Below are 25,222 nucleotides of genomic sequence, written 5' to 3' on the forward strand. Positions count from 1 at the left end.
TGGAATACGACTTTAAACGTTGTATAACTCTGAATTCAACTTATTATTAAAGTTACTATATGTGCTTGGATTTCTTTACAGCATGTTAAAATAATCTGCTTTGGGAAATGCCTACGTACCCTTTTAAAAAAAAGCAAGACTCAAGATGAACTACATTTCCCATAACACACAGCGTCACGCAGCTGATTGGCTGAAGAGCGATACTCCTTCTGTTGTGTGTGAGGGCAAGTCAATACGTTTTTGGCTCTGATCTTCAGATTCAGGGACCCTCACAGGGAGAAAGTAGCGATAGCGGCGCGGTTATTGCTGAGCTGGAAAGTCGTCGTCTGAAATGGCCTTTCACAGCAGCCAGTGCTGTCGGCTTATCTGCAGGACGCACGCCGCCAAGGCCCTGCGGATAGTGAGGGTGCCAGCTGGAGACAAACTACTGCAGCGCGGCTATTCTGTGACTAAAGAGGAAAACCAGCCTTACAGTGAGGTGACAGAAGCTAAAGCCCAGCCTGTGCAGGTAAAGCGGAGCAGGGTTTGAGTTCAGACTGTTTTCTGTTGCAGCTGTGTGAGCACCGGCGGCACATTTGGTCGGCTGCACTTCTTGGGAAACTTCGCGTGTTGTGCCCGGGTGTTAATCCTGGCCTGACCTGGTCTAATCATTCTCCACTCAGCAGTTAAGACTCTTCTAGCTCCTGTAGGACTGTTAACTATATGCATTTAGTCTAACATTACAGAGCAATGACGCACTCATTTAATTAGAGCTTCATTAACGTTGACAATAAGGTGAATTCCACTGATTTTCTTCTAAGTGCATACGAAGAGAACCATGCATAGCAGTCTTATTCACTACCAGACCACCAGTGCACCTACACCTAGCTTCTTGGGAATTGTTCTTCCCTTTTTTGGGATCATGCTAGATTCTTACGTATTACAATTTGAAAACCCAAGAAACGCACAAATCCTTAAAATGTTTACTGAAGTACAGGAATAGTTGCTCCCCACCTCATGGCTTATGTAATTCTGGCAGTGGTGAGTTCCCACTGGGACATGAGCAGCACTTCTACTCCAGGCCGTTACATAACATAACATAACATTGACAACCAAGACAATTTGGACTGTCTTGATGAGTTCTGTGCAGTAACTTGGTGGCCGAGTGTTAATGTTCCAGAATATACTGTATGTACTATATCCTGACCATAAGTCAGAATCATGAGTCTCTGACCACTGGGACAGGCTTATCATGTGGCACTCCAAAGCTACAAACCAGTTACTCTAGCCGTGGCGTCATTGATGACAAATAAGAAAAGCTGTTGGATATTGGATCATCTTTTGCTGTCAAACTTTGTTGACCGAACTGGATCATGAATACGTATCAGTTGTTCTGTAGCTGATTATACAAAGCAAAGCATGTCAGCTAAGAGTCGAGCAAGAAACCCTGAAACAGGCTTGTTTTCTTGAAGCAGACTAGTTTTTTGCAGCTTGCTTAAGTTTTTATGTTCAGTCTGTTCTTGCATTTGACAAGGAAAGAGAGACCCCTGTGTTTCAGTAGAACTGGACATACAGGATGTGCAGTGGACAGCCTGTAACATTGGTTAGAGTCTGTGTTGTGTTGTTAACATAATGAAATGGTTCTGAGAATGAGAATTGAGAATTTTTCTGTTATGAATTGCTGTGCAGTGTTTGCTTACCTGACAATGAGCTCATCACACTGAGTTTTTCATCCAGTGTGTAAATGCTGTATAACAGGTGACAACAGTACCGAGTATGCATTAAATCTTATATTGGGGTCAGAGACAGTGAATTAATGCAATATGTCATGTCCCTTGCTGTAAACATGTAATATGAATCTTCATTAGCTTTTAGGCCATGCATAAAAGGGTACTTCCCATTTTTTCAGCCTTTGCAGTCATTTGCAATGGCTGGATTAAATCAAGTAATGATCAATGCTATCATATTTCTTCTCTTCACTAATTGAATCAGTGTTTAGTGGGGTTTGCTTGGGACTGAGACAAGCCCCCTTAAGCAGTTAAAATATTTTCCAGAAATGAAAAGAGCAGCTTTAGATAGATACATACATACATACATAGATACATACATACTTACTTACTTACTTACTTACTTACTTACTTGCTTACTTTATGGATCCCGAAGGAAACTTCGCCATTTTAGCCATTTTAATTCTATTGAAACATCATTACAGCAAATAGGCACAGAATCTTTACTTTTCAGTGTAATTTAGAAATTGTTATATTATTTACATTACTAAAAATACTTTAGTTGCAACATGGACTGATGTAGGCTGCATTAAGGTCAAGATCAAGAGCTTTAGTTTCATAAGGTTCCTTAACACATTGAAACACACTAATGTTCTAACACTTTTTTCTGTCTCTCTCTTTTCCCTCCGCATTCAGGAAGTAGTTGTTGCGCATGGTCACAGGCGTGTTTTGAAGGACGTCTTGCCTTTCTCAGAATTCCTCACGGACGCTTTTGGACGAAGGCACAGTTATCTGCGAATTTCCCTTACAGAAAAATGCAACCTGCGCTGTGAGTGATTCACTTGGTGGCATGTGCCTTTCCAGCCAGTTCAAACTTTGTGGAGGGCCAGGAAGGATCTTCTCTCAAGTTATTGCTGCCCATCTCCCAGTTGATTTAAAGGGCCGATATCCTGGAAATCCCATTTTTTTCTAATTTATTTGCCTTAAGAGATTAAAATGTTGTATGCACGCACTGTTAAAGTGTCAATGTGTGTCATTCACTTTCCAGTCAATTCAGTCCATATAGGGAATGTAAGATATGGCATGTTTTGAATTCATTGTGTCCCAAATATTTGCGTCTATATTCAGTCTACAGTACTGAGGTTATAAGGAGTGTTTCAGCCTGGACTGTTTTTGAATGAGGCACTATATAGGACAGCCAATCATGACAGAGCTCATTTATGTACATCAATTTTAAGGCACAGTAACAAAAGCAGCCTGTTTAGTTCTAATGGATAAAGAGAGGTTGGAAAATGATCATGTATAAATGAATTATGACTTTTTTGGTACATTAATACGCATAAGTGTAAGGGGACGAAATAAAATGCAAGAAAGATATAGGATATGAGCCCTTTAACTTACAGATTAAAAAGGGAATATATTAGTCATAAATGTCTATACTGAATAAAGACTGTTGTCTATATCTCCTGTTGGCATTTTGTAACAGCGTTTTTTTTTTTGTTTGTTTTTTTTTTGCCTCAGGTCAGTACTGTATGCCAGAGGAGGGAGTGAAATTGACCCCAAGGAGCCAGCTCTTGACCACAGAGGAGGTGCTGACTCTGGCTCGACTCTTTGTCCACGAGGGGGTGGAGAAGATCCGCCTGACTGGAGGAGAGCCACTTATCCGCCCTGATGTACTCCATATTATCGGTAAGCTAAAGCTATGGTAAGGGTAGAAAATCTTTATAAATAACTGAATATTGCCTCTGAGTGCTGTTGAAGTCTTGAAAATTATGGCACCAAATACAGTTTCCTCATTGTTGTAGTGGTGGTGCTACATTAAGATATGGTTTTAGTTGATGTATTTAAAAGCCAGTTCTGAGCATCCCGAGCACAGCTGAGCCTGTGCACCTCGGTATGCCATGGATATATACACCTCAGACCTCTAGAGGCTGAAACTCAAGTCTCTCTTTCACAGTCAGAGAACCTCTTCATCTTATGTTTTCAAAATGCCCTGATGCATATGAATATATCCTTGTATTAGGAAACAGTCGTGACAGTTGATGTATATTTTAGCAGGAAAGATCTGTCAATGGGGCCAAAATGCAGTGAATTATTGAAGTACATCATGCCAGGCATTTTTTTCCAACATCTGCAAGGCATTCTTTCAGCATCTGATTTAATTTTTAAGTTTTTTGAGACTGTGTTAGACAGGCTTGAAATAGTCTAGTCTAACATCAATATTTAATAAAGACTTTGATTTGTCTGGCAGCTTTTTGTTTGGCAACTTTCTGAGACACAAGAACCTTCCTCTTCAGAAACTCTGTATGATTAGTAGTACTAGTGAGGGCAGATGAACATGAGGTGGAGCTGGAAAGTGGAACTCCGTGCCAAACGTGGAAGTTCAGTTTAGCACTCATAATGCCAATGTCATGGTAAGCCGTCATGTGTTCCACTGCTTAATACATAGTGCAGTCATATGATCAGCATCTTGTGAGACTTGAACAATGTGATGAAAAATCTAAATTCACAGTTTTCCATTCACCTCAGATCTAGTCAATCAGCCAAGACTTGTTTGGTGTCCAAATTTTGCTTCTTTAGTTTTCATGTGGACCTACATGGTCATTGTAGCTAACAAACCCTAGAAGCGAATAGTCACCCAGTTATTAAGTTGGCTTTGTAATCTTCTTATTATTATACATTATTATCTTATTATTATTATCATCTTATTATTATTATTATTATTATTATTATTCTACGCTCAAATGTTGGCAGTACAATGGGTACCTCTCTCACACAACGCATACAAACTCACACACAGAGCACAATGTCCCACATGCTTCCAGCCTAATGCTCAGCAGTATCAGCACACATGATGTTAAGGTGGAACTGCTTTTAAGGTGGAATTGCACTTAGATTTTAAGGTGGAACTTCAACTAGCATAACAATAAATTTAAGTTGGAATTTCAATTAACATAGCAGTAAATTTAAGGTGGAACTGCTATCAGCATGTGACTCAATTCAACTTGGAACAGAAATTAAGGTAGAACTTCAGTGAATGTAGCACTAGATTTAAGATGGCACAGAGTTTAAGGTGGAACTTCAATTAACATAGCATTAAATTTAAGTTGGAACTGCTATTAACATATCATTAAATTTAAGGTGGAACTGCTATTAACGTATCACTAAATTTTAGGTGGAACTTCAATTAACATAGCATTAAATTTAAGATGGCACAGAATTTAAGGTGGAACTTCAATTAACATTGCAATTAAATTAAAACTGAAATTAAGGTGGAACTGCATTCATGTTAGCACTTAATTTAAGGTGGAACTTTAATTAACATAGCAATAAAACTAAGGTGGCACAGAATTTAAGGTGGAACTTCTTTTAAGGTGGCAGCGAATTTAAAATGGAACTCTTTTTAAGGTGGCACAAAATTTAAGGTGGAACTGCAATTACCATAGTACTAAATTTAAGGTGGCACATAATTTAAGGTTGAAATTTATTTAAGGTGGTACAGAACTTAAAGTGGAACTTGAAATAACGGCACTACATTTAAGATGGAACAGTGTTTAAGGTAGAACTTTAACACGGAAATAAAATTAATGTGGTACAGAATTTAAGGTGGCACGGAATTTAAGGTGCAACTTCAATTAACATAGCAATACATTTAAGGTGGCACAGATTTTATGGTGGGACTGCAATTAGCATGGCACAGAATTTAAGATGATTTAAGGTGGCACAGAATTCATCCATCACAGATACAGAAGCTTCTGCTTTACAACATTTTGGCAACATTTTAACAACAGTCAACAGTTTTCAACCATTTTAACGTTTTAACGAAATTAACTGACTTATTCAAGCCAACTTAGTTTGTTCATGAACTTTCTCTTTCTATTTTTTTCTGAAATACATCCCCCAAATATCTCTCAACTCATTCAAACCGCATCCACATCTTCATTATGTTTGTGCAGGCTTGTTCATGTGGTGTAGGACACCGTATGACTTATTGTGTACTATAAAAATGAACAAGAAACACAGCAGTCAGCTGTCGTAGACATTCCTTGACTGCGCGACCTGAATGAATATACAGAAAAGATTGGGGCGACAACTGACATCTGTTTGTTACCAACCTTAGCCTCATAGCTTCAGTGCTGAACAAACACTAAACATGACTAATCAACTATGTCTGCAGTAGTTGAAAAATAGTTCAAATTGGATTTTTGACCAAACCTTTCCTTTAAAGGGGAATTCTGCCTGTTTTTCAAAGTTTTTGCCCAATTCAGTTGTTCAGATGCTCCATTGTTGTTTTGTTGGTGATGATGAACAGTAAAAGAAAAGAAAACAAAAGAAAAGTTTTCCTTGGCTGCTATTTTGCCCTCCAACTAGCATGTGCCCAGTCTTTTCAGCCTAATTTCTATCCATTGCATGTGTGGCATACAGCTGAAAACACAGACATTTCCTTTTACTTCCCTGTAGACAAAAACTGGTGACTCAGAACACACTTTCATTAAGCCAGTGGGCAGATGATTCAGCACCTTCTGCTCATGGACTTCTCGTATAAGGGTCAACACCTGCCTGTTAACCTTTTTTAAGTATGTTTTCAACAAATGTTCTGTAATTTTACAAGTACAGGGAAACGTGTAAGCTATTGTCTGTATTATTTGGCCATGTCAATGGAGATACAGGTAAGTATTAGGAGCACTACTTTAATCACCCTTTAACCCTTTGGAATGTAAAGAATTGAGCTTTTCTGTTTTTTTTTGTTTTGTTTTGTTTTGTTTCTAGCGGAAATGCGGAAGCTTGAGGGTCTGAAGACGATTGCCATAACTACTAATGGTATAAATCTTGCTAGAGTGTTGCCTGGTCTAAAGAAGGCGGGAGTGGATCTACTCAACATCAGTCTGGACTCATTAGTGCCGGCCAAGTTTGAGTTCATCGTTAGACGTAAAGGTGGGTGAGCAGTCTTTTTCCTTGGGATGTCTGGATGTTTTGTGAGTCACCAGGCGCAGAGGAATGCCAGTGGAGTATTGTGATGTGTACGCACACCCAGCAAAATCAATAGAAAGAGTTATAGTGTCGCCTTTTAGTAACACTGATAAGCAGTTAATCTTGTTGCTGGTGCAGCAGAGCTGTTGTAAAAGCCAACTGAAATGACAGAATGCTGGAGCCACGGGTGGCAGATACCTCAGTGTTGGAGACAGATGGAGGAGTGTGACTCGGGTGAAGTAACAGCAGTACACAGGAAAGCACAGAGGGAGTGTGTAAACTAAAGTTAGCTACTGCCACTTAGAACATACATGATTACTAGATTATTGTTTAATGTTGATTTTGGACTATGGAAAGATCATTAAAGAGAACATATCACTTACGTAGTACTTACAACGTGGTTCAGAAATCTGAAGCCACTGAGGCCTTTATTTTGCATTCCTTCCTAATTTAATGCAAGGTTTTCATTACAAATTATATTGTCAAATATTGTCTAAATTTTCTTTTTATATCTTAAAATTCTGAAAACCTTCTGTTTTATTTCCAGGTTTAAAGGAAAAAATCCCCTGTTTTTCAGTGTGGTCTCAGACCTTTGGACGCCTCTCTAGTTCCAGTTTACTTTGCCGTTTGATGGCTTGAAGCCTTGGTAGCTAGTCATACTGCAGTAACTCTTCTTGATACCAATTACTGCAGTGGTTTGGATTCAGTTTAAAATATTCTCCTTGTGTCATGAACAGTAGGACTACTAAGTGCCTTTTAATTGGAGTCTTATTCAGGCTTTTATGGAAACAAGGAGTAACGGCAGCAGCACTCTTGTGATTCTCCAACCTAAGAAATGTAGATATATTTGCAGAAGTGAGGTCTGATCCAAATTATACACTTTCTGTGGTTTCCTGATTTAACCTCATTTCCTAATTAACGTGTACAGTGTACTGTACTTATGGCTTGGTTTACCTTTGAGGTTTTGATTATTTTTAAATCATTCTCCTCTACAGGGTTCCATAAGGTGATTGAAGGGATTGACAAGGCTGTTGAAATGGGTTACAATCCAGTTAAGGTAAAAACAATTTTTATTTTTGTGTTTTTGTTTTAATTAGTGTAATCTGTAATTTTGTTTTACAGTATTGATAAAATGAGACTATGAAGCTGGAAAGAATAAGGTTCAGAGTAAAGATTCTGTTTGAGGGAGAATAGTTTATTTTGTGTTTTCTGAAGCTGAGTAATTTATAGCAAGTGCTTCTAAACAGTGGAATCTGCCAGTCACTGGTGTCTCATCTTCTATCAATGGGATTTGACAGCGCTGTAGGGTCAATTTCAGAGCTTGTTGGCTTCACTGAGTTTCTCCTGCAGAAAACACTTTTTATTTTTGTCTTTCTGTCAATACAAATGCTTAATTTACTATGTTGGGATGTTGGTGCTATCAGAACAAAATCATGTGTTGCCTAAATGGTAACTTTTTCTCAAAGTTAATATAGTAAGACTTTATTACAATTGACTTTTGACCATTTTATATAGATCTTTTATCATTTCTTTGATGTGGCCGCAGCCAAGTTATCTCATTCTCACACTTACCACGGTGTGGAAAAATACAGCATGGGAACAAGAGATTTATGATGGTTAAGTTGTGGCCACAAATTAGTGAGGCATAAAAAGACTTGTTTTCAACTATCTTGTTTTCACAACTGAGTTGTGGCTACAACTCATGCTTCACTGAATTGTGGCCACAACTTAACTGTTTCATTCCTATGCCTTACTAAATCATAGCCACAACTTTATCTTATTCCCATGCATTATTAAGTTGTGTTAAGGTTATGAAATTTTCGCCACAACTTAATTATTTCGATCCCATATCTTACTTAATTTGGGGCCACAACTTAATCATCTTGTTCTCATGCCCTACTAAGTCATGGCAACAACTTAATTATCTCATTCCCATGCCTTAGTAAATTGTAGCTACAACTTTATCTTGTTCCCATGCATTATTAAGTTGTGGCCACAGTTTAATTATCTCATTCCCATGCCTTGCCAAATTGTGGCCACAACTTAATTATATCGATCCTGTTCTTTACTTAAGTCGGGGACACAACTTAATCATCTTGTTCTCATTCCCTATTAAGTACTGGCCTCAACATAAAGGTCTTGTTTTTATACCATCCTAAGTCAAGGCGACAACTTAATTATCTTGTTCCCGTGCCTTACTACATAATCACCACATCTATATTATCATGTTTCCATTCCTAACTGTGCTGTGTCTACAACTTAACTATCACACGTCATTCTCTGCCTTCCTAAGTCATGGCCAGGAGTTAACTATCACAATTTAACTCATTCTCATTCCCACACCTTTCTAAATTGTGGCCATGCATTAGGATCCTGTTTCCACACTTTAGATTTATTTCTAATAAGAAGGGATGTCACCAGTGGGGTCTAGCTATGTTCACGTTCTATAGAAAAATTTTAATAGAGATACGTAGATTTGATACAATAGTGACAGTATATTACACTGTTATTACAAAGATGGTATAAAAGCTTCAGCTGTTTGGTTGTGGTCTTCAGATTGTGTGGTATGAGCGTTGAGTAAAGTGCAGGTATGTCTTGCAGGTGAACTGTGTGGTAATGAGGGGTCTGAATGAAGACGAGTTGCTGGACTTTGTGGCTCTGACTGAGAAGAAACCTCTGGATGTGCGCTTCATAGAATACATGCCTTTTGATGGTAAGCTTTCTTATCATTTATAACCCATGCCTGCAATTGAGAGTGAGGCATGCATACATAACTGCTTACATGCTTCTCTGATACAGATTAATGCATATTGCAAGTAGTAGCATATACATTTGGTTGAAAAAGAAAAGTATGGACTCACTTTTTTTTTTTTTTTTGTTATGACCATAACAGTTGCCTCTGGTTGCAGGTTACTTTTGCCTTGGTGCCCTTTGAACTGAATGTCCTGCTTTAGAGTCATGAGCCATGACTGACAAATGAATAGAAGTGTGTGTCAAATCATTAATCATTTTAGCTGAAATACCTCTTTGACAGCACAAGTGACATTTACAACAGTCACTTCATCTGTTTGTCTAAAAATACATTTAAATGTTCTTTCTTCTGCTGTCACCTTATTGTTGTTATTCATTGTGAAGTTTTGTGTTTTGTTGTCTTAAAGGTCAGAAAGAAACCTGTGTTGAATTACACACTTATTAGAGGCATTTTTCAAAAGAGCTGTCTGTCAGAATATGATGGAGAGAGTGCGCAAATAATGACTCATTTCCCATTTAGTTCACTTTGACGTTTATTGTGCAACACTAAGGGGACCTGCATTAGTTGTATGATGAATTTTGGATGTTCAGTAGGCAGCTTGCAACTGTAAAAGAGTCCAAATTGAGAAGCGATGGCTGCCGTTACATAAAAGACCTGTAAATCTTTTAATACATACTTTTCTGTTTATACAGTTGGAACTGGGCTGTGTAAATCATATACTAAAATGACCGCTGTGGTGACTGGACAAAGTCCAGAACTGTGAGGCATATCATAGTTTCAGCATCAAAATAATACTGTATAAGAAATATAATGAGTGATATGATTGCTTTGATAGAAATCCATTCATTTAACCCAACTGCCAGCTGTTGGTCTGTCAAGTCAAAACTATTCTTATGTTTTTTGCTATGTAATTTGTCCTGCAGTTTTCGAGACTTACTTTGGCTGTAATGACTTCAAACCACCATTTCACATATACTGTCTCAGGACAGGTCCCCGAGCATGAATTTAATGTTGGTCTGACCTGCACTTATCCGTTTCTCTTTATTTATTTATTTTTTTCCCCCGTTCCTCATTTCTTCCGTAGAGTCCCATTCACTTTTGCCATTGCATAGTAACCGCCTAGCAACAACCTAGCAGGGAGTGGGAACCATTTAAACTGCGCAGCCATTCTGCGTTTCCTTCAGGAAACGAAGGCTTCACGTTTTTAGTTTATATAGTGCTTTTTTACAAGACAGTAGTGCGCCCTGCTATGATGTATGGTTTGGAGACTGTAGCTCTGTCTAAAAGACAGGAGGCTGAGCTGGAGGTGGCGGAGATGAAGATGCTGAGATTTTCGTTGGGAGTGACAAGGATGGACAAGATTAGAAATGAACAGATCAGAGGGACAGTGAAGGTGGAGCAGTCTGGAGATAAAGCCAGAGAGGCCAGGTTGAGATGGTTTGGACATGTGTTGAGGAGGAATAGTGGATATATTGGTCAAAGAATGTTGGAGATGGAGCTGCCGGGCAGAAGGAGAAGAGGTAGACCTCAGAGAAGGTTTATGGATGTAGTGAAGGTGGACATGGAGGAGGCAGTGGATAGGGCAAGATTGAGGCAGATGATCCGCTGTGGCGACCCCTAAAGGGAGCAGCCAAAAGAAGAAAAAGAGTTTATATAGTGCTTTTTACAAAAGACATTGTCACAAAGCAGCTTTATTAAAAAAAATTTTTTTTTAATAATCAGGGCCTGAGCCCCCATGCGCAAGCCAGTGGCAACAGGGGCAAGGAAAAACTCCCTAGGAGTAAGAAACCTTGAGAGGAACCTCAGGAACCTTGAGGAGTCTCAGAGGTTTCTTCCTTTTGCTGTTCGGAGGTCAGGTTTTTAGCTGGATGCCACACTGCATGTCTCTTCTTCTCCCCTGTTGTAGATAAAGAGAAGTCAGGTCTGACAAAAATGTAATATATATTACTGTCAGTGTGTTAACACAATATATGACCAAAGCCACATATATTTTGAATGCTGTTAATGGATTCCTTAAGACCCTTCGAACCATCTGTAGAAATCCAGGCTGAAGCCCAGCTGCAGCACACTGTATTTTGCTGTGATCTAATTTGCGATCGTTGCTATCTTATTCAAATTGAGCTTTTAAAGCGATACCTACTGCACCTTCACCACCTTCAGGACAGTGCTTGTGGGAGAAGTATGGATAAATCACAAACTAATAAAAGCCATAGCAAAGTGGAAAGCTCCCATCAAGAGCCTCCACTCTGAGAATCCATTAGCTGTATGAGCAAGAGTGAGCGGCTACAATCATGGAAGAGTTGAACCACTGACAGTGATTAAAATTGGAAACTGCTGTCACCCTGTGGAAATCACATGATGCTCATACTCAAGTTCATATTATCCCTATGTTCACATGATGAAATGTTTTTGGATTATTGAAAGTGATATATATTTTATGATGCTTCTTTTGTCCACTCATATAGCTATAATAAAATACGCTGCTTTTTAAAAGGAAAATATCTTTCTTTAGAATCAAAATGACGCAAAAAAGGCAAGTGTACTTAATTGCAATTAACTTCATGAAACGATGTGATTTAATCATGAATTATTTTAATAATTTGACAGCCCTAGTAATATCACAGTTCTTCAAGATATTTTCTTAGTGCGAATTAGGCATCACCTGGCCTCAGTCTCCAGTATCTGCCCAAGTTTTTCTTAAATGTGTTCTTGAGAAAGATCCTAAGAAAAAGTCTACGACAGATTTCTGACGTGTTCTTAAAGCATAGAATTGTCTACACTTTTGTGCTCTTGAGTGTGTAGATTCTGGAACAAATCCCAAATATTCATCTTTGTGAAAAAGTGGGATATAAGAAGAAATTTCGTCTTGGGAACGGTTTATGAATAAGGCCCTTTTTTAGTTTTAGACATTTTGATTTCTCAGAGGTTTGATAAGTTGGAACAGGCAAAAACCCAACAATATCAAGTTTTACAAAGAATACCATCAAAAACTACGGTATGAATAAAGTTATTGCTCTGCGCAGTTATTTCTGTTTCTTATTGTCTTTGCATCTTTTTTATCAATTTTAAAACTCCAGCTTTGAAAACTCTTCACTTATTTTTATTTGACTTTCCTCTTCCTGAAAAATGAATGGCTTAAATGTAATGGCTGTTTTGACAGGAAATGAAATAAATCATGGGGGTCTCTGACTTTCACCCAGTTCTGTAAAAGACCAGGATCAGTTATTTACAATGTCATAAATATTGAAGGGTAGTTTGTTTCATTTGCTGGTATGTATATGGCAGCAGTGTTAATTCTGTTTGAATTGCTCCCTCTGCAGGCAACAAATGGAACTTCAAGAAGATGGTGAGCTACGCAGAGATGCTGGACCACATTAAGCAACAGTGGCCCAATCTAGAGCCGCTTCCTGGGGATGAGACAGGCACTGCCAAGGTCAGCTTGTCCCTGGACTCCTGCTAAATAATTAATCCAAGCATGAATTATTCCTATTGTTGATTCCTCACTGGAACCAATTAAAGGAAGCCATTTATCATGGCTCAGTGCTTAAGCTAAATTATGGTGTTGGCCTTGGGCCTTTTGTAAGCACTCTCTGTGCTCTTGGGAGAAACGTTCTAATTATATTACAAGCTAAATGTTGGTCATTTTTCACTTGTGGGTGCTGCGTTCCTTAGCATAATGTCTGTTATACTGTCTTAGTTAATGTCTGAGTTTATTGCTATGTGATTGAAAGAATTGTCGGATGCACGTCTTGCAGGAAATACAGCAGTAAGTGCTTCTGTTACCTGTTTAACTTATTAAGCTGGTTGTAAATGTTTGTTCCGTGTGAGGCAGGGCTGTAGACACAGTTTAGTCATGGTTTGATCCTCTGATTGATATGCGGCTGTGTGTGGTCCCAGGCGTTTAGGGTGCCAGGATTTAAAGGTCAACTGGGTTTCATCACATCCATGTCGGACAATTTCTGTGGCTCCTGCAACCGTCTGCGCATCACAGCTGACGGCAACCTCAAGGTACATTTACATGGTTTGGAGAGGTGATCATCATTAAAATGTTAAATGGCCTTCATAATGTTTGAGACAAAGGCATATTTTTATTTGCTTCTGTACATCAGTTTTCTAACCATGTCTAACAATTCACATGTAATTAAAGTGCACAGGTTTTAATACATTTCACCATGTGGAACTTACAGCATTTACACAATAACATAGCTGTAGCAGCCACACAGGCCCAGGCCATAATATCTCTACTACCTTGTTTTACGGATAAGGTGCTATTTTGGTACTTTGGATCTTCAGCAGTTTCTTTTTCAGCACCAAACTTTGCTCTCGTCATTGAGTAGCCTTTATAAAATCTGCACTTAAAGCTGGTGTGGGCCTTAACCCAGTCATGCATCTGTTTAGGGTTTCTTTTTATAAACCACACACATCTATAGATCTGTGAATAACAGGTATTTTTGTAATTGATTAATCTATCAAAAGTTTGATGAATCGCAAAATCAAATTATAATGCCTTCTGCAGTTTGCCACTGTCACAACACCATCAGTTCAATCTGTGCAACGTGCAGTTTTTTCTTAAATGGTGCATGAAGGGGGAACTTTGAAGACCTGCTCTACAACTCAGGCTTTCAGCATCTACGCACGAATTATTTATAACAGCCCACTGTTTATGAACCACACAGTTGAATAGTAGTGCACTGTAACTGCAACTATGATATATTTGTGACGGATCAAGAACTCCACGGTTAAATTGCTGATTAAGATGTTACAGTGTGGACAACCGTGGTCAGAGAGTCACATGTTGGCTTGGTTAAAGGTGTTTATTGCAGTGATGGTAGACAGATGAGCGTGATTACAAATGGTTTCCAGCACTGGACACGAGTTTAGTTTGCAAAACACATTGGAAATAACTCAGTAATAACTACACATTTAAGGTTTTGTTTGTTAGTACTGTACTGACACTGATCAATTGAGTATGTGCAAACACAGTAGAACAAGCAAATTATGCATATATTCAGTATCTAAACTAAAATTTTTTTCCTTTTTTATAATCACCATTGACTACTAATTGCCCCCCCATCCTTCTTTGTGTTTGTGTATGTGTGGCAGGTGTGTTTGTTTGGAAACTCTGAGGTGTCTTTGAGGGATTTTCTGCGCTCTGGAGCATCTGATGAGGAGCTGCTGCAGATTATAGGCGCTGCAGTGGGGAGAAAGAAGAAGCAGCACGCAGGTATTAGACTCACCAAACAGAATCAAACCCTTTTCTTTAACTCCATCTTTCCATTCTTTTCGGTGTCTTTGTTTGATGTCAAGTCATTGCTCTTATCATTTTCTTTTCTACCATTTCCCCTGCAGCTTCAGTGAAAGAACCTCACTGCCCTCTCCTCATAGCTTAGACACACTCCACAGGTCATCCATCTCTCAGTAATCCACCTCCTCTCCTCCTCTTAATGGAGGAGGATTCAGTCCATTTCGCTAATGCTCCCCATGCTCCTCAGTGCTAATGCTTCTCTGCTGCACAGTTTAGCCCAGGGCCTAATGGAAACACACAAATTTCTTTTGTACACTGTTCTCTTTTCCTCTTCCCCTTTTAAGTGTGTGATTGTGTTTATTCGTCTTTATCTTCACAGGCATGTTTAATATATCTCAGATGAAGAACAGGCCGATGATCCTCATTGGTGGGTGACACATCTGTACGTAAAAAGTCTCTGACCCATTTTCACTTGTGTTTGCGTATGACTGCTAAGTTTTATCCATTTGCTCTTCATCAGTTTTCATTTGCTTATTTAATTTGCTCTAAAATGGATTGCGCATGTTAGGGCCAGAAAATGTCCCATATCATTCAATACTGATAAATATTCATACAGTAAATATTGATGCACATATGCGGTCATACATACATAGTTTGAGTTTTGTGCAGATAAGTTAACACATCCTCCTCAGAGAACACATTTCTGCATATGTTACTTGCAACAATTACTGTTTATTTGCTGGATCTAACATGTGGCCTGTGCAAAAGTTATGCCACATGAGTTGGTTAAACTCAGCAAATAAATGGAAATTGTGCACTGAAATTTGCAGAGAGGTTCTCTACAAGTTCCCTGTAGAAGATGTTTGTCCACTTTCACCTAGAAAATCGACAAAGCTATTTGACCAGCGGTGTTTGACCATGTGCTGTACTCTAGTATCGCCAGTTATCTAGTATTGCAAGTAGTGCTGCTTTACATTACATCTGATTTAAGAAACCAAATTCTGCACTGCGAATAATGTGGGGTCTTATTGCCACAGTTTCCTCTTGTTTTGTTTTCTTCAATCTCATTGCCTTATTTTCTCACAATTTCAACTCACCATAGCTCTCCAGCTGCTAATTGTCTTAACATCTTGTCTTAATGGCAAGCAGCATGTTTAAGTGACATGTTATAATCAATACTACAGCTGCAATGTCACAGTATGACAGACACCTAAAGCTTACACTAGCCAGAAATGAGGAGGAACTAATGCAGTGTTGAGAAAAGACAGCTGTAAGCTGCCCTTGCTTTCATTTTTATAAGGACATTAAATGAAGTGAGACCTTTTATAGGAAACTTCCAGTAATTTGATGTTTAGTAATGTTACATAATGTAAAAAATCTTTTTTTATTTAAGATAAAACACACTTGTAGTATCAGGTTATTTGCTAATGTGTCTGTAGTTTGTTTATGGTTTTGCCTAGATGACATTTCCAGTCACTAGTTTATGTTGTTACAAGCAAATGCATAGAAGACTCCCTGTATAGCAAGTTAAAGCTACCTAATGTAATGAATAGTGTTGTAGTAAAGTCAGAGTGAAGGCGGAGACCTGGGCACAGTCCGTCAACACTGTGACTTTGTAGTAGACAATTCAGAGTGAAGAAAGAGATCAGAGATTAAGATTTTTTTTCAGAGAATAAAGAAAAAATGAAATTAATTGGCATTTTATTGTACAAGAATTATAATTAATTGTACATGATCGAATATAGCAATATGATTATACTTTTTAGATTTTGTGAAATATAACCTTAAATAATATGAAGCCTAAAACTGTTATTAATCCTTTTTACATTATAGTCTTAGTCCACCTTTGCATTGTAACTTTCTGAAGTAGATGATGGTGAGATTATTCTTCAAATCGTTCTTCTCTAAAATTTATTCAGAATCACCACCTAAAGTCAGCTGAATATAAACCAAACAATATACAGTCATTTTTATTATTAAAACATTGTAATAACAACATTCCAATCTGCTCTAAAGAGATGAGATTAGGTCTAATGAATGTACAAACAGTTATACCCAGTTAAGCCATCATGGACCGGCAAACAGACTTTATTTAAACATGTTCAGAAAGGACTGTTTTCTTCTGTTTGAAGGTTTGTTGATTATTCAGCAAGGATAGGAAAAAAGTTTAGTTTCCAGTTACTGCAAACGGAGGCATTGCTTGTCCCGAGTCCACCTCACCCCAAGAATGAGACAGGACCGAGTCAAAATGATGCTGAGAACAAGATGAGGAATGTAGATAGTTTATGGTGCTGAGGACTCGAGTATTACAACACATTCTAAATTAGCAGTTGGTTCAAAGTTCAGGCCTGTGCAGCTGATATAAGATAAATCATTCAAATACAGTACCTCAAATCCCCTTTATCGATGTTGGGAAAGAATGATTACTATAATTATCAATATAATCTCTGTAATTTATCATGTTTTGGTCCAGGCCTATTCATTAGCATTGAGTAATTGTTGAACTTCCTCTTATTTCCTTCTTGTTCCTCAGATGGAGAATGTAGCCAGCAGCCTGTGTCTGTGTTAAGAGGTGAGCAGAGGGGGCTTCCTCTCTCCTCTCCTCGCATGGGTCCGTCAGGCCGAGTAACAACACAGTCTCACAGGCCCAACTACCTACACTGGAGTGGCCAAGTCAACAACAATTTTACTAGCAGCACTTTTGTGACAGATGCACCTGGTTCTACAAACTCTGTCTCTTGTGAAACTGAGACAGTAGTGAATGTTTACCATGCCTGTCAGGGAAGGAGCTCAGCTTTCTCTGACGTATTCAGCGGTAATGCAGTGAACATTTCAGATTTTCAGTATGCTTCCAATTCTGATACACGCACAGACAGGTTTACACAGCTGAGACACGCACATAGACTTGGAGGCTATCTCAGGCAGACGTCACTGAGTGGCCTCTCCCAGACTCTCCCCAAACAGAGACGTCCACTGCAGCAGAGCCTAAGGGAGCATCATAGTCAAAATGACGGTCCTAAAAATTTCAGTACAGCAAACCTCCTGTTCTCAAACAAGGATGGAACCTCTGACCAGTTGACCCACACTGACGCACAAGGCAAAGCCTCAATGGTCAACGTTGGAGATAAAGCAGTGACTTGCCGCACAGCAACAGCCTGTGCCTTGGTCATTCTTGGTCCCAAGGCTTTTGGTCTGGTCCGTGCCAACCAGCTAGCCAAGGGTGATGCTTTAGCGGTCGCGCAGTTAGCAGGCATCATGGGTGCTAAGCAGACCTCCTCTCTGATACCTCTGTGCCATCCTTTGCCGCTGGACCATGCCTCCGTCACAGTTGAGCTGCAAGAAGAGGGGCATATGGCTGTTGTCATGGCGACATGCCAGACAACAGGCCGCACTGGGGTGGAGATGGAAGCGCTGACAGCAGTGACCGTAGCGGCATTGGCGCTCTATGACATGTGCAAGGCAGTCAGTCGTGACATTGTTATCACTGACATCAAACTACTCAGCAAGACGGGAGGACGGCGAGGTGACTTTCAGCGCACCAGCTAATAGCAAACCGAAGCTACCACATGCAGTCGTATGCGAAGGTTTGATTACCTGTGGTCAAATGACATGTTTTGCTGAATTTTTAAGTGAAAATAAATACACACCCTCTATACACTGTTGCACATTTTAATGCACAATTATTATTTAATTATTGAATTTAACATTTTGTGAAAAAATGTGGTCTGTGTGAAAGTTATACATTTTTATATATATATTTTTTTTACAATGTTAAACTCAATAAATGAATACAAATTGTGCACTAAAATTTAAATAAACTAACCTACTTAATATTCTTTTAGAAAGTTCTTAAAACATGATTCAACTGCGGCTGTTCAAACTTTTGCTCACGACTGTACAGAGCGCTCATGAATCCTCAAATGTAGCTAAATCAACTTTCTTCAAAGTATTATAAGGCCAAGCTGATTTGTGTTCCCTTAAGCTCTTACTGACATCAATATTGTGCCTTTAGAAACTTTGCCATTGTATTCATACAGTAGCATTTCATTGTGTTTTCTGCCTTTGAAGCAGAACAGCACTGCCTTGAAAAACTGGACTGATTTCAGAGAGATTTTATTTGTTGAGAAAAATCCTTTGAAAACCGGCTTTTGTGGAGAATCGTTAACACTATTTTGATAATGTTCAGTGTTAAGCTATTGTGATGTGTACTTCCGTTTGATGCAGGTGCTGTGTGTGTGTGTGTGTGTGGTGGCTCACAGTAATGTGATCAGTACAAATGTGTTTTATACCTGTGTATACAAGTATTGATCTGGGATTGGATCTAAGATTGATTATGAAACTTAATTGTTCTATTTAGACAATCCTCCCCCCCAGGAATCTGCACTGTATTAACCCCTGGACAGGCACACTAGTTAGAAAGCCAAAGACATTCTAGACTAAGTAGTTTCCTTTTTTTTTTTTTTTTAATTCTTTAGAAGATTTGTTTGTTACTCAGCAGTGTCTGGATCTTCTCAAAGATGTGTCAAGTATAATAAGTAGCACACACTTAAAAATAACCTATCCAGGTCAGGTAAGGTCTGCATTGACTCGTTCTATTTAGAGGTTTGAGGCTTGAATCTTTCATACTAATGTATTTGAAGTAGCTATGATTTACAGTACTGTGGAAAAGTCAGAGACCACCCTTAATTTAGCAATGTTCAGTCAAAGCAGTACCTAGTACAAGTAAAAGTTATCCATTTTCAGGAGATACTTCTGAGATTAGATTGATCATCCAATCATTCAAAACCTGGTAAAACCTGAGAGAGAAGAAGAAAATCAAGCTGCATCAGATCTGAAAAAATCCATGTGTTTCTCTCAATCCTTCCAGACAACTCAGCACTATGGGTCTGAAAGGATGTGTAGCTGTCAAGAAGACTTCACTGAGAAAAAGACAAACTGGACTGGAGATGTAGAGGAAGGTTTTATATGGAATCTAAATTTATAATTGGGACTATTTGGATTGTGAGAAGTGTAAAATGCAAAAATATGGAGAAATATACCTGCAGATTTTTTTCAAAGTCTCCTGAAAAGAATGGAAGATGGAATAAAGCTAAAGGTTCACACGAAATGCAAGATGCACTAAATAATGAAACATTACTACAGTTGTTGAGACTTCTGTGTAATATTCTGCTGAATGTCAGCAGTTTTGAAATAAACTGAAATAAATAAAATTAAATAAATGAATGGTGGCTTTAACCTAGTAATGTACACCAGTGATATTCACCTGATGGGTGATTTTTATACCACTCAGTTTAAACAATCAGTATTGTTTATCTGAATGAAGTCTTCAATCAGTATTGGTGACTGAAGTATTTTGAAGATTTTCAGTAAGTGCATATTAGCTAGAAGCTCATGACAAGAAAAATCAAGGCCAACTAAAGATTTGCCTCGTAAGGTGTTGTGCAATTTTAAACACCATGTTGTTCATAATGCATAATTGTCAATCTAACAGCAGAGGGCAGTGCTGAGCTTTGTTATGTAAAAAAAGGACACGCATGAACTGTATGGGAAACAGGTTTATTTTACCCTACAAAAGGACGCATGGCGAGCAAAAACAAACAAAAAATATAAAATGAAAGTTTTTCAAACTTGAGAAGAGTGAAAAACCTATTTGACTTACAAGGACCACAGTATAGTTGTTCATATTTATAATTATATAACATTTTTTTGTTTTGCTGTAATGCTGTGTATACATACAAAATATAGCAAACTAAATAAGGCAAATAAATAGATTCAATTTACAGGAAAATGAAACATTCCTTAACATCTTTTTTTTTCCTTTTTTTTTTTTTTTGTTTTCCTCAAACAACTACAACGGTGTACAAAATATTTCAGAACTATACATCTTCCGGGTGAAGCTCGTCAGGTCAACCTTTAAAAATACTCCTGCACAATATACAACCTGTCAAAAACTCGAGTTTCCCATGGCCAATACAAAGGTTGTGTAACTAGTGTGTTTCCATGTTGCAGGTAATTTCTTACCCATAATATAAATCTTTTCGATCAGAGGATCATACTTGTGCACCATGTTTAGAGTCAGAGTCATTCTAGCAAACAACAAGTGCATTATTGGACCAAACAAAGGTGAAAGGCAAACATTCGCTTGAAATAAAAGATACAAAAGCAAGTGATGCACGTTGAAGCAGTGGAAGAGACTGGTGCTCTCTGATACACTTCACGTTCAGTTCTTAAAGGACTACATTCTCTATATATATTTATGTCCTCGTCATCATGTCAACATGTGGTCACCAGACCAAAGTCAAATGTGTGTTTAAAGTCGGAATCGGTTCTTTGTGTCTTGCCCCTTTGTGAATTTAACCACATATCTATGTTAAAACCAGGTTCCTCCTGGTTTTCCTCTATGGGTAGATGTTCGCTTCAGGCCAAAGGGGACTTGGAACCAGCCATTTACAACTATTTAGAAGGGCCAACTTTCATTACCTACGAAAATAAATCTGACCATACTTTCACTCTTTCCTTCCTCAAATCCTCTCTGTCTTTTTCCTGTAATGATAAGCCTGCATGAGCGTGTCCATACTGAGGGTGCAGGAAAAGCCTGTCCTACAAAACAAAAAGTGCATCAAGCAACAAAGCTACATTTATTATTCTTTCCATTTGGCCAGTCAATGACCAAATACAACAAAAAATATGAACACAAACAATAATACTGCTGATTTTGAATACCCCGTGGTATCCAACTAAAGAATGCAAGCTGTGGAACAATGTATTTCTACCAGCATCTGCTAAAGCACTCTCCTTACTGATGAAAACATTATGAGCTGAAGAATAGAATGGAAAATAAAGTGGCCCAAAAACACCTAAATTTACATCAGCATGGAGAAAATGCTCATTAAGCTGTCACGATCTCACTTTCCTTCATGGACATCTAATTTATATTTCCAATGTGAGGAACATTCCAAAGTGTCAACCAACGTGTGCTTTTAAGTTAATATGTTCTTTTCTTTTCTATTTGGTATATTATATCTAGTGTCATTTTACACCCATCACCACATTATTTTACACGGTTTATTAAAACGGTTCTAAGCACCCCAAGGCTCGCTGCAGACCACTGACATCATTTCTAACACCATTTGACGTCTTGCACCACATGAAGTTGCCACTTCATGGTGTCTGTTGGGCATATTCAGCAACCCAAGGGCTGGATGTAGTGCAGCTATCTGATGTAAGCTAATCAGCTCACGGTAAGATAATTGATTAAATAAGGTAGTGTTGGATTAGATCAGTGGGTATTTGGTTAGTACTTTTGGCATATGCTCAAAAAATAATATAAATATGAATGAAGAGACCCTCATGCCCTCACTTACCATTAAACATTAAGAAGGAAACCTGTCCCCCTCTCTAGAAGAGAATAATGAGCATAAATGAGCACTAATTCTCTGTAATGGCACCATATGCTATGGCTGTTGTGTAATCGTATCCACCCCCAACTTTTGGTTTAATGGATGAAGTACCCTGTTGGCACAGAGAAAAGAAAGTAGCATGGGGTCCCAGCCCTGACTTCACCCCCGTAAATGCAGGGACGTGGAGCAGTACCACACAAATGAAAGATTAGCAACAAGTCTGAGAATATTCAATCATCTCTTAAGAGATAAGAGCAATCCTCTTACTAAACCCCCAGGGTTCCCCATATGTGCAGATGGAGAAAAAGAAACAAGAATACACGAAATGGTGTAAAACTGACAAATGGTGCCCAATGTGCATGATGAGCGTCTCAGTTTGGTCTTCTTTTAACCAGATCAGAACACTTAGTCAAACAGACTTCATCATACCCCACCTCAGAATGATCTCACTACCAGGTACCACAAAAAAAACAAACAAAAAAAAAAACCACAATTCTCTGCCATGCAGAATGTCCTCAGTCTTAGCCATAAGGGCTTTATCCTTAACCTTACCCCTTACTCTATAACTCTCTTCTTCCATCTTCCATCCCTCCTGCTCTGTGGGAAACCATGTGCATCCAAATAAAAAGGCCACTGTCCATGCATTTGCAACCTTTGTCTTACTTACTTCTACAACGCTTAATATACATGTAATGAGAAACAATATAAACAAAAATATATGGAAAATAAGTGGGTTGCATCATGTGGAGCTTGAGCTCATTGATTGGTTTCAAGGGAATCATCACTCTGAGGATGCAAACAGATGCTCACACAGATTGTACAACTACTAACACAATCTGCATACATCTTCTCTTTATATAAAACTCTTAAGTACCCATGACCCAAAGCTGATCCATAAAAGAGTAATGAACAAATATTTGCAGTGGCACAGTAAGTTGTTTTGACCCAAGGCAGTGCTGGGACTGAATGCAACCCTGCCTCTTGAATTGTCATCAGAAGTTTGGTAGATTTGCATGGATTGGCTAATCATCGATTCAAATCACAGGCTTATTCTTTTATGCATGAGCCAAATATTTATCAAATGAAACAACTTCATAGGAATACCAGTATTAGAGGTGCAAACTAGAAAAGATATGGGGAAAAAGGGTTTTGAAGTTAGCACGTTTGCTTCTTTGTATAAATAAATATATAAATGCTATTCTACCTGCATTTACTACATAATTACTTTGGCACTAGGCAATGCCATCACAAGTGATTTGAATTTGTATCAACAGGCAGAGAAGATCTGTAGGTGGAAATGAACTTTGACACATGCCTCCAGCATCATTCTGTCTCAGAGCATTTCAGTTGTTCACTCTTCAGTCTTTCCACATTAAGTGCTGTGCTTTTTCGGCCTTCCAACTTGCATGCAGTCCTTGAGAATGCCGTCTTTTTGAGGAGGCACTTGGGAAGGGGGTATCCCAGCCTACAATGGCTGTGACCACAGTGTCCTGTTTTCCTAGCTGGCCAGCCCAACGTTTAAAGGTTCTCCTCCTTGCCCTTGTCTCCGTATTATATAAGGTTAATGAAGTTTCAGCTGCGTTACAGTTGGATCCATCGTTCAGCTCGGTTATTGCAAAACTGCTGAGATGTTTTTTTTCTCTCTCTCTGGCTTGTAGTTCTCACATATACTTATGGTAGAGAGGACCTCTATAATCCTCTTTATCAAAGCACCAGAGAAATATAGGTGGAGAGAGAGGCACACAGGGTATCAGCACCCAAGGCTGGCAGTGTCTTTCAACATGAGAAGTTTTCCAGAGGTGTTTCAAAGAATCCTCCCACATTCTGTCAATTTTTTTGCAACCACAATAAGACTAACCCAATTCCAATCATGTGCTACTGGTGATGGCACCAGCTCCCGACCTGCCATAGTAGTTCTCCTCTGGCTGATCTTAACCATCTTGGGGAAATTGTGCATTGTGAATGGCTAAGACTGGACCCAAAGTTGTGGATTCGGGTACTCGGCAGTTTGAGGCTACATCTGGAGTTGGTCTGGAGGAACGAATCATTATACATGCAGAGGAGGAAGACCATGTAGGATTTAGAATAAGCATGAGATTAAAGAAAGTGTATTGAACACAGTGCTGTAGGAATTTCTGGCACATAGAGGACTATCCAACAGTGGTCAATAAGTCTTTAGCTTGTGAGTCATTATGGGTTAGGACAAGATGTGGGTGAAGAGGGAGACATCCGGCAGTTAGGAATTTCCTTCAGGTACAGTATCTGAGTCTGTGAACCAAACTTTCACAGGGGTCAATAGTTGACCTTAGTGATTGGCCTTTCACGCCCTCCGCTTTCCACCAGCTGGTTGACTGAGCGCTTGCGGTTGCGTTTGAGCTTCGAGAGGTCCTTATCAAACACTTCTCCCGAGCGTAAGGCCGACACCAGGTCATCAAACTCGCCCACTTCTTCCGACACACTTCCTCCACTCTTTTTGGCCCTTTTCTCTCGCTCCCTCTGCTCCTTCAACTGGGGGCACACACAGACATCTCATTAACAGACATCAAACACACGCACACAAAGTTACTTCTAATCAAAACTGCATCACATCAAGTACTTTTATAGCATATAAGACACTGGTAGAGTGCTTTATCCGCATAGCTATGGAAGCTGCTATGGATTCCATGTTTATGAATCACAGGAACTTCTAGAATGAAAATAGTAGTGGTCTAGAACAGAACTATGTGAGACACCATACTTTACCTCCTCATGTACAAAAGATCTGATGTTTACCTTTACAAACTGACAGTGGTCAGTCAGGTAGGATCTGAACCAGAAGAGGGCCATTCCAATGACCCTGAAATTGTCATAGCCTTTCTAGTAGTAATTGTGTGATTTATGCTGTCAAACAGAAAAGCTTTGTAGCACTAGGTATCAGGGTATTAACAGTAATTAGTCATTTCTGGTTAGTGCATGTGTGTTTAGTCGTGTGTGTTCAATGTGAGACAATAATACCCTACGACAATCCAGGGACGAGATAAAGAAATGCACAATGTATAGCGTAACCAAAGAGCGTAACCTGAGACAGAGAATGCGATAAAGTTCAAATTTAACACAATGATATTTTGTGGTTTTGCAATATAACATTGGCAGGTACACGATTTTTCCA

The 25,222-nt window shown here is 38.8% G+C and overlaps 2 protein-coding genes across 7 annotated transcripts in view; one reads left to right on the forward strand and one right to left on the reverse strand.

Annotated features, from left to right (window-relative positions):
• Positions 1 to 213: 213 nt before the first annotated feature.
• On the forward strand, positions 214 to 18,365 carry mocs1 (molybdenum cofactor synthesis 1). 2 transcript variants are annotated; one of them, XM_017690754.2, is made up of 11 exons: positions 214 to 508; positions 2,403 to 2,535; positions 3,228 to 3,395; positions 6,477 to 6,641; positions 7,673 to 7,734; positions 9,279 to 9,390; positions 12,750 to 12,862; positions 13,327 to 13,437; positions 14,533 to 14,653; positions 15,054 to 15,101; positions 17,208 to 18,365. In XM_017690754.2, exons 1-11 carry the CDS (start codon positions 332 to 334, stop codon positions 18,218 to 18,220), a joined length of 2,223 nt encoding a protein of 740 aa, XP_017546243.1. In that variant the 5' UTR covers positions 214 to 331; the 3' UTR covers positions 18,221 to 18,365. The 2 variants fall into 2 exon arrangements, with proteins under 2 accessions (XP_017546243.1, XP_017546244.1); XM_017690755.2 differs by having other exon boundaries at positions 215 to 508; positions 15,054 to 15,116; positions 17,208 to 17,345.
• A 1,846-nt stretch (positions 18,366 to 20,211) lies between these two features.
• daam2 (dishevelled associated activator of morphogenesis 2) overlaps positions 20,212 to 25,222 on the reverse strand; it is a 139,712-nt gene continuing 134,701 nt past the window's right edge. For 3 of the 5 annotated variants that reach the window (XM_017690751.2, XM_037542208.1, XM_037542211.1), the window contains one exon: positions 24,367 to 24,582. In XM_017690751.2, coding sequence (XP_017546240.1) covers positions 24,367 to 24,582 — 216 coding nt within the window. Of the gene's footprint in view, positions 24,583 to 25,222 lie in introns of all 5 variants that reach the window. The other 2 variants (XM_037542210.1, XM_037542209.1) reach the window with 1 other exon arrangement.

The sequence above is a fragment of the Pygocentrus nattereri genome, chromosome 10 (assembly GCF_015220715.1).
Source record: "Pygocentrus nattereri isolate fPygNat1 chromosome 10, fPygNat1.pri, whole genome shotgun sequence".
Lineage (NCBI taxonomy): Eukaryota > Metazoa > Chordata > Actinopteri > Characiformes > Serrasalmidae > Pygocentrus > Pygocentrus nattereri.

Bases quoted from the DNA above. Each gene is read 5' to 3' on its own strand.
- mocs1 (XM_017690754.2), top strand. From the start codon at position 332: ATGGCCTTTCACAGCAGCCAGTGCTGTCGGCTTATCTGCAGGACGCAC. The intron at 9,391-12,749 runs GTAAGCTTTCTT...CTCCCTCTGCAG, and splicing joins AGAATACATGCCTTTTGATG to GCAACAAATGGAACTTCAAG. The intron at 13,438-14,532 runs GTACATTTACAT...TATGTGTGGCAG, and splicing joins CAGCTGACGGCAACCTCAAG to GTGTGTTTGTTTGGAAACTC.